The following is a 9,588-nucleotide window of genomic DNA, read 5'->3' on the forward strand; positions in this document are numbered from 1 at the left end:
GTCGGACAATACCCATCATATCATAGACAAATTTTCACAAATGCCTAGGGTGCCTAACTGGTTTTCTTGGCCTCACTGGAGATGGCTGGTAATTATAGATCTGCTTTGGTTATGTAACTGTATTCCTATTATGTTAATGTGTGTGTGCAATTTAATTAGTAGTTTAAAACCTATGCATGCTGAAGTTACTCCACAAGAAGATATGTCAAAGAAATAATCAATCTCCTCATGTTTTCTTCCGTCTGCTACCTCTATAGCTTTTCTTCTTCCTTCCTAATTACAACCCTTAAATAGAATTCGTGCCTCATATCGAATTTACCGAGTATCATAATTCTTCCAAGTGGTAAAGATACCTCAAGACAAATGCTGGGCATAGAAGCCACAGGGCATAAATCTGCAAAGAAATAAAAAGCTAACCTTTTCAAACAATATGGCTTCTCTCTCACTTACCAACTTTACATCTCCCTGTATGGCCCCGGAAGATGACTGGTTAGCCAGAGACGGGTAAGATTCCTCAAGGGAGGAACAACCTAAGACAGGCACAGTCACAGGGGGGCCATCAGGTGAGAAATTGGGGATCAACAGAGGGGAGGTTTAGAACCTCACCCCCCCTGTTTTGAGAGAAATCTTCTGCATCCGTGGATGTTTTATTGTCCTTGTCTAGCTTGGATTAACACATAGTCTACAGGCACACACCTGATCATCTACATTTGCTCTCTTACAACACCAAACTAAGTTTTCTACCTTTATCTTACATCTACCTACCACTTCAGCATTTTATTAAAAATAATAATAATAATAATAATAATAAAGGGAGAAATGTGGGATCCACATATAAATCAAGTATAAAAATCAAACCACTATTCATATTTGACCTGATTGTTTATAGTTCATAATGCGTGATCAAAACAGAAAGTTTCTGTGATGGCTGCCCTTGTACTGTTCACCATGTAAGAACTTATTCACTATGTAAGAATTTGTTCACCATGTAAGAACTTGTTCGTTATGCTTCAGAAGATTGGAGACTGTTGAGAATTAGACTTGGGGTTGATTAATGATTGTGCATTGACTCCCCTATACAGAATTTTATTGTTGTTAACAACCATTTGACCAATAAATATAAGATATGCCCTCTCAAAAAAATTTTTTTAAATTATTTTAACTTGATTTATGAAGTAATTTTATGACATTTTAATTTTTTAGATTAAAAAAATTTTTTTAATGTTTCTTTAGACCAAAATTTAAAATGTTTCAACTTTTTTTTTTGAAATTTTAAAGAACTTTATTTTTGGAATAACATTAAAGTTGAAAAGATAATACAGAGTTCCCATATACCCATATCGTTTTTCACAACTATCTTTTTTTAGCTGTCACAGACCACCTAGCCCCAAAATGAAATAAGAAATAAGCATATTTCTCCAGAATCTCACACCTGTCCCATACCTTGTAGAAGTTATTTTTTAATGAGAGCTTTTATTCTTAAAATATAGGATGTCAGATACCGAAATAAAATGATTTTAGTGAGCTTCCCATTTTATGCCTGTCTCTCCTTTAAATTCAAAATAAGCACTTCAAAAATAAGGTTAGTATAGGTTTACAAGTAGGACTTGCTCACTCCTCAAAGTACACTCAATATACATTTTTCAAATAGTTTTAAAACAGAGTCTGTTTATAATACAAAGTACCTTATCCACATTTTTCCAAAACAAAAATCCTCGTGACACATTTGGGAAGCAAACCAGATAAAATGTAAAGTCTTAATTTTACCTATAAGTCTATTAGTAGCAAATACTAGAAATAAAGACTCCAGAGCTCCTAATACCCTAATAAGTTTTGTCTGGAATGGCAGCAGTTAAAAAACAGAAGCTTAAAAAAATCCCAATGTTAGAACATCAGGAAGAAAAACCCGGCTACAATCTTGTCTTCTGTCAGAGGTAGTAAAGGCGATTGGACAGGGACAGGTTTGGCTCCCTATGAATGCTCTGGCCGACGAGGAAAGCAAGTTTGTGGGCATACTGGCAAGGAGCAGGTACACGAATAACACCTGGCCAGTTATAATAGATATGACAGAGCTTGTAAGTTAACCTCTGTATGTGGTCTGGTTTCAAGCCACTGCTGTCATAGATGACATTATAGTGTGTGGGAGACACACTATCACTTCTCACTGCCTGGCTCATGATAAAAAAAATCATACCACTCTGGTCTGGTGACCTCCACATCAATAACTGTCCCAGAAAGTGGATTCTGAATTCTCCCTCCAGACTGAGTGAAGAACCTGGCATTCATGCATTTCGTCACCACAATTACCGCCAGCCTCGGGCTTTGAAGGTGGTGATGAATAATTGTAACCTCTACCAATAGATTTTAGGCAATCCAAAAATTGAGGCACTTCATAGTTAACCAATGTTTTAAGCTGACCATCTCCTACACCATCCCGGTACACAATAATCCGACTAGGCATGCCGCTTGCAAGCAGACTTTGAGCCCATCTACTAGCTCTTGTCCTTTGTCTTGAAACACACAGCGAAAGAACCAGCGGGTCATGCCTTCATTGATACTTGCAACAAATCCTGTAATTGACCTCCATCCAGCTGTGGTGTCATGGTAACAATCAATGCCAACTATCATCACTAGCTTTAGAGGCATATCAACCCTCCAAAGTTCTCCTCCCATTTTGCAATTCATCTGCAGGGCAATCTTTGTAGCAATGGCCATGACAGTCTGTTGTTTGCCTAAGGTTCGGGCCACCACACACTGACTTGGAGTAGGGCAATCTGTACACAAGTACTTGTTAATAGCATCATATTTGTCTTTCCGATTACCAGACAACAGACAGACAACTATCTGAGTATCTGATGTAACTTTCTGCTGTAAGACTCTTAAATAGGCTTCCGTTCTATCATCCACTTCAATCATTATTGCTTTTTTCATTTGTATGCCCATGGCTGGTGTAACTTTAAATAGATTTTGTATCAATGAATTGGCTGCTTCATAATTTCTTCGAGTATAGATCAACAGCCAGTTATCTAGCGGCTTAACACCAATTAATGGTGCACTTCTTGTTTCTTTTGACCAATCTGCAAACTGTGGATTGTAATCAAATGTTTTTCCACCTTGGTGAATCTTTTCTGCTTGCAAAATTCTTCCTGAGAACGACAGTAAATTGGAGTCAAAGCTCAAGCCCCAGTCTCGAAGTTCTCTCTGAACATTATCATCTTTATGAATGTAATCAAGAGCCTCCCAACTTCCTGCTGTCTCTGCTCTGGACTTAGTCTTGTATGAACAGCCAAGTCTTTCATGACATCAAAATCATTATGCATTTTATCAGTGAGGCCTGTAAGATAGCAGAGCTCGGGGATGAGCATTGCAGGGCCTGGTAAAGTGCCCCCAGGGCCTCTCCTTCTCTTAGGTTGACTGACCAAAACAGGTTGTTTCAAGTCGGTGATTTCTTGGTTATATTGCTTCTGGTAGTACTCCAAGAAGCTGACTTCAGAGCCGTCTGCTTTCTTAAAGGTACTCTTTGGGTTCTGGTCCCAGTCAATATCATCCACTCTGTATGTCTTATTGTTATACTTGGTAAGAACAATTAAACCTATCAGTTCTTTAGAAACTCGTTCTTGAAATTTATGTTCTTCAGTTTGATGGTATAAGCTGAACATGAAATCTAAAACGGTTTCACTTCGAAGGACTTTATGACTGACATCAGTGCAAAGCATGGTGATATTTTCATACTGAAGAATAGAAGTAGTAAAGCCAGGCCAGATCACCAATCTATGATTTGGAATATCGATTGGGTCACTTGGGTTATAATAATTCCGTCCAATTTGCTGCAAATTCATGATCTTCAAAAGCCTCCTGAAAATAATATTATAGAATTGCAAACATGTTGGTGATGTAGGAGGGAGTTCATTTGTTAAGGTTATTGTTATCCTGACATGCTCTCCATTTCGGGTCCGACTAAAAACTTCCGTAACCTTTTGCTGTAGTCGTTTAGGTAAAAATAATATTGTTCCGTCAAAAGCATGACGCCTTCCAATTATATCTTCATGTTGGAAAAGCAGAGCTGAACGGAGTCTTCTGGCCTCCATCAATGGGTTATATTCAATGTGATACTGATATAAGGCCCATTGGGGAGGGGATGTCAATCGTAAATGGTTAGTGCTTAGCCTTACTATAATACCTGAAGAGCCTGTTTTTGATTCTTTAACATGGTCTAGGTTCTGTCTTGTATTTACACCAAGATCATGAAAGTCTCTAGGACGGCCACCTCTCTCTGCTAATGATAACTCCTGAAACCCAGCAGACAACTGGAATTCTGCTGCCTGGGCTGCGTTTCCCCCCGCTCCTCTCTGGCGGCCTCGGCTCAAGTCTCCCTCCGCGGGCGGCTGCTGACGTCTGGGCTGCGGGCACGCGAGCTGCTGGCTCGCCAGGCCCGCGTGCTGTGCCGTCTCCTGGCCGCGGGCGCGTCCGCGGGCTCTCGTTTGGGCTTGTCCCGTCATCTTGTCCTGAGAGGGTCATCGAGAGGCGGTGCTCACTCTCCGCTCCTCACACTTGACGCCCGGCCTCCCCCCACCCCGATGCATACGTGCCTTCAGCAGTGCGCCTCGACGACCCCGCGAGCACCCCACCCGCCCGCCCTGCAGGCCACCCCCGCTCGCGCCCGCGCCCGTCCCCACGCCAGCCGCCCGGGCCAGCCGGCCCGCTCCCCTGACTCCCTGGGTTTTAAAAGGCAATCTAAGATGGAATCTTTCTTGCTTTTACTATGTTGTTTACTGCTGAACCTGCTTGCCAAATTAATTGCCCAGGGTGCAAATTACTTAATTAGGTCTGAAGGAGGAAAATCAGCATATAGGCCTGGGCCTTTAAGCGAGCTAAAGTGGAGCCTACAATGGCATGATTAACACAATAGAAAACATGAGCTATGCTGAGATACTTTCCTTTATCTGGGAAATATTAACTGCTCTCACTGAAGAATCACTCTAAAGCTTAATGTTTAACACAGAGTTTTGGTAGGGGGTTTCTTTGCATATTGTTATGCTGCTCTGACCGTAATTATCTTGCCTTGCCAGTAGGCCCTCACCCTACTCTGTCTAAACCCACAGTCCCTGTCTCAATAAGGCCTTTGAGAGAAAAGAGTGTGCTTTCACATTTATACAACATTCCTGCAAAGATGGTTTGGCCCATTGACTGGTATTGGTATTTAACAAAACAATAACCCCAAAGACGGGAAAACAGTGCCAGCTAAAGAGAAAAATAAAACCTCAATTTCAAAAATGACAAATTTGAAGCATCAGCATTCCCAGGAGTCCTGAGTGAGGGCTGAATGTGCAGAGCACGTTAACACAGTTCCCAGGACACAATAGGGAGAGACAGAATAAGATTGTTAGAAAGATGCCGGCGGTGGAGGAATCACTGGGACACCAGACCCTAGGGAAGAAAGAGGTCACTTGCTATAAGATGGGACCACAGCCAGGTTTCAGGGAAGGATATGAGAGAGGTAACTTCTTCCTCACTCCTGACATTTCCTTCCTATGAAGGAACCTTAATTAGTGGAACTTCTGGAACTCTCTCTGCCCCACTACTTCTGCTTCCCTGGTGGGGGAGGAAAGTAAGCAGTGACTTCCTGTTAATTTTGGAAAGAATACCTGGGCATCCTCGACCCAGGCCCATGACTTGTCTTGGGTATGAGCCCACCTGTCAAGTAGAAATTCTCCCTTCCTTCATGATTTTACTCTTAATGGACAGGCCCCTTTGCAAGGGGAGGTCTGTCTCCACCTAGTGTTCCTCGGGACTTGGGTTCGTAAGTCTGCCTAAATTCAGAATTTAGCAAGGTTCAGAATTAGCAGGCTCAACTGGCTAAAGACTGGTCTCTTACCACTAACAAAGGTGATATTTCACATTCCATATTTATTTTTGCTTTATGTCTTGGCTTATGCAAAACCTAAGCAGGAAATAAAAGTGCTATTTATTGGGAGCCCCCTTAAAGCCAGCAGTAGTTATCTGTTGCTGCATAACAAATTACCTCCAAACATAGTTACTTGTTTCGAAAAATCGTTATTATCTCACACCGTTTCTCTGGGGAGTGACTTAGCTGGGTGTTTACAAGGCTGGAGGTCAGGGTTGCAGTTGTCTGAAATTCGACTGGGACTGGAATATCAGCTTCCCACAAATCGCTTCAGTTGCACCCTATGGGGGCCTCTCCACAGGGCTGCCTGGGTGTCCCCTTGACAGGACAGAGGCTTCTCCTAGCAATGATCCAAGGAATAAAGGAGAGGAAGTCACAGTGCTTTTATGACATAGTTTCCAAAGTCATGCACAGTCACTTTTGCTTTATTCTCTGAAAACGAGTCACTGACAATACAGCTCAGAAGGGGAATCAGGCTCCATCTCTTTAGGAGAATGTGAAAGAACCTATGGATCTTTCTTAAAACCAGAGAGTCCTCAGCAAAGGAAAATGACTCAGCTCTCACTCAAGAAGCCAGTCAAGAGTTGGAGAAGAAGTAATTCATTCTAATGACTTTTCATGAAAACTCATTAACTGCTAGACTCTGTGTGGATGTTGTGTACAAAGGCAGAAATAAGGCAAGATCCTTTCACTCAAGATCCTTGGGTCCCTCCCCTCAAGGCAACTTGTCCACGGGTGCAAGTGAACTGCCCACCCAGAGCCTTTGACCTGCTTCTAGACTCTCTCTGAGTACCCAGGACCGCTGAGTTCTCTTCCCACATGGCCCAGACCTGCCCTCGTCCTTAGCGTCATCTTCCCGCCAGTGTATGCACCCCTGGGCCCGCAGCAGCTATTGTGGGCCTGGGGACAAAGCTTGGCTATGCAGGCTGGGGTGTCCACACACATGGTGTGGGCCAGAGGCAGGGACAGGAAGAGGAGGAGGAAGAGGAGCTGGGAGGGAGGAGAAGAGGTGAGTCATTAGATGCATGGAGACCAACGAGCCCACAGCATGTCAGGGGTGTTTCTTTTGCCCTAACGTGGCAGTGCCCCTGTCCATATTCTAGCAGGTCTGCCTCAGCCTGAGAAAGGGGCTGATGTGAGCCTGGATTTGACTGTGTCCATGGGGCCCCTCAGGGACCAGCAGCCCCTCAACAAGCAGTGTGGTGTCACTTCTGAGCCCAGGCCTCCCTCTAGTGACCAGTCTGGGGACAACAGCCAGAGGCTCCTGACCATTCTCCCAAATGAACACCTCTTCTAGAGAACCTATTTTCCAAAATGCATATCTGATCCTCCTGTTCTTTGCTTAGCAACCTCAAAAACAAAGCAAAATCTCTCAATCTCTCCCCATGCCTTCAAGGAAAAGATAAAACCCAAGCCTGGTTTACAAGGTCTTTCTCAATTTTTAAGCCAGCCCACATTTCTGGGGCCAAGTCACACCAGATAAGTTCCTCTTCAGCAACAGGCCATGCATTTGCAACACGCCGCTCTACTTTGTTCATCAGAAAACTCTTACTCGTCCATAAAGACCCATTTCACACTTCTTTGAGGCTTTCCTGGCCACTGTAGGAGAGTTTATGGCCCCTCACAGGATCCACCTGGTACTTTTGTGTTAATGCCAGTCCCCGTGCTGCGGGTTCCAGAGGCATTATCTCATTTACCCCACACCATAATCCTAAAGCCAGGGCCTGCTATCACCCCCATTTTACAGATGAGGAAACTGAGAGAAGAGGGGATAAGCGATGTGCCCATAGTCACATGAACAGCAAGTCAAGGCGCTTTGTGGTCACGGGTGCTCTCTTTGGACCTGCAAACCACCTCCTCAACCGCGGCTCTTAGACAGACGAACTTGTCTCCCACCTCAGAAATCCCCTACAGAGAGGCCTGTTCTCTTCTGCCTCTGAGTCCCCAACATGGAACACGATGGCTCAGTGACTCGTGCTTGGAAAGCTCTCGATTGCTTTCCTGAACCAAGAGTCAGACAGGAAGCATTGGTTTTGCCTGCTACACTTTTTCTCAGGTCTTTTGGGCCTGAAACCTGATTAAATTAAATCCCCCAATTAAAGCTGAAAATCTTATTCCCAAGTCAGAGCCAGTCACACGTTCTTTTCTCTCTTTTTTTTTTTTGCCTATAGATTGATTTATGGTATATTATATTTTTTATTGAAATATTGTTGACATACAATCTTCTGTTGGTTTCAAATATACAACACAGCAGTTCAACAGTTACTCACATTATCAAATCCTCACCACCTCTACCGAGGTTACTATCTTTCAAAGTGGAGAGATGTTACAGAATCATCGGCCAGTCACACATTCTTGGCAAGTGAGGGCAGAAGCTGTGGGCAGAGCTTATGGTTTCAAATGTTGAGTAAGAAATAGGCTGTGCGTTTGGGCTGGGTGTCAGAACGAGCCCAACTCCTTAATTCCTTTATGATCCTTAATTCCCCCATGTCTAAATTAACTCACTGCAAACCTGCCAGGACTGTCAGGGCTTGCTGACACACCCAGCTGCTCCCACATGCCTGTCTGTCCCCCAGAGGCCTGCCTCTCCGCCCAGGCCGGCGGTCCCTGCAGTCCCCACTGGTGGGCCCAGCCTACCACTTCTCCCTCCTTCCTTTCTCCCAGCCTTCCTGCCTTCCTTCTCTACTTCTTTCTCTAAAGTGGGCAACAAGCAAGAAATAAACACTTTTTTGTCCACATGGAGTGCTCAGGCTACTAGTCCGCATTCGTTTCTTCCTCTTCTCTTCAAAATGGAAATACGGCATTGTTTGCTTCTGATTATGACAGTGATACAGTCTCGTAAAAAATGCAAACAGAAATGTTAAAAGTAGAAAGTGAAAGTTGCCAGCCATCTCAGGACAAGAGGATCACACGTTTTCAGTTTGGTTTATAATGTCCCGGATTTGCATGTGTATGTGCATTACACTGCATTTTGAATCTGAATCATAAATCTCTCTGATGGTAATTTCATTCCAGCAGTCCTAGTTTGAAATGATAGTGCTGCTGCAAGGCCCTGGTCCAGACCCATCCAGATTCATCCCAACAGAATTCTCTAACTTCAGTTGGGGAAGACTAAGAATAGGGAATATTGGAATCTTTGGTTCTGGAAGATACCTGAGGTGCCTATACCAATTGGTCATAAATGGTCTATGTACAAAGCAACCTTTATTAAACCATGGGAATGTCCTCTCACACTACGTCCTCAGAGCGAGGCTACCCCTTACTCATATTGCCAAAACTCAGGGAGCCCATCGGCAGGGTATTTCCCCTCCTAATAATGAAACGCTGCTCTCAGGCAAGTTGCTTCCTTCCCTGTAGAACTAAGCTGAGGATGACACAGTACTGGGAGAGGGAAGGAGAGAGGCAGCTTCCGCAGGCAGCAGGCATTCATTCATTCCACAGCACTGACAGAGGAACTAATTCTGTTTCCACTCCAGAGGAGCTCACACGCTATGGGGATGATCCCTCTCTTCCATCGAGTGGCAGAGGCACCAAGAGTTAAGTCCTCTGCAAAAGGCAAAATGCCAGACATGTGTAGTAAATTATGCTCCAGTGGACTGATTCACTCTACCAAACTTGCAGAGAAACTGATGCATAAAAACCAGAAGTTTTTTGTCAACCCTGTGTTTCATTGTTTTCTAATA

The 9,588-nt window shown here is 43.8% G+C and overlaps 1 protein-coding gene across 1 annotated transcript; it reads right to left on the reverse strand.

Annotated features, from left to right (window-relative positions):
* Nucleotides 1–1,226: 1,226 nt before the first annotated feature.
* Nucleotides 1,227–4,516, reverse strand: LOC118926347 (piwi-like protein 1). Its single transcript, XM_036913029.2, is given in 5 exon segments — nt 1,227–2,186; nt 2,188–2,319; nt 2,321–2,463; nt 2,466–3,233; nt 3,236–4,516. Coding segments are annotated over 5 exon segments (2,565 nt in total). The 5' UTR covers nt 4,500–4,516; the 3' UTR covers nt 1,227–1,928.
* Nucleotides 4,517–9,588: the final 5,072 nt, after the last annotated feature.

This window comes from Manis pentadactyla, chromosome 11, assembly GCF_030020395.1.
Source record: "Manis pentadactyla isolate mManPen7 chromosome 11, mManPen7.hap1, whole genome shotgun sequence".
Classification (NCBI taxonomy): Eukaryota; Metazoa; Chordata; class Mammalia; order Pholidota; family Manidae; genus Manis; species Manis pentadactyla.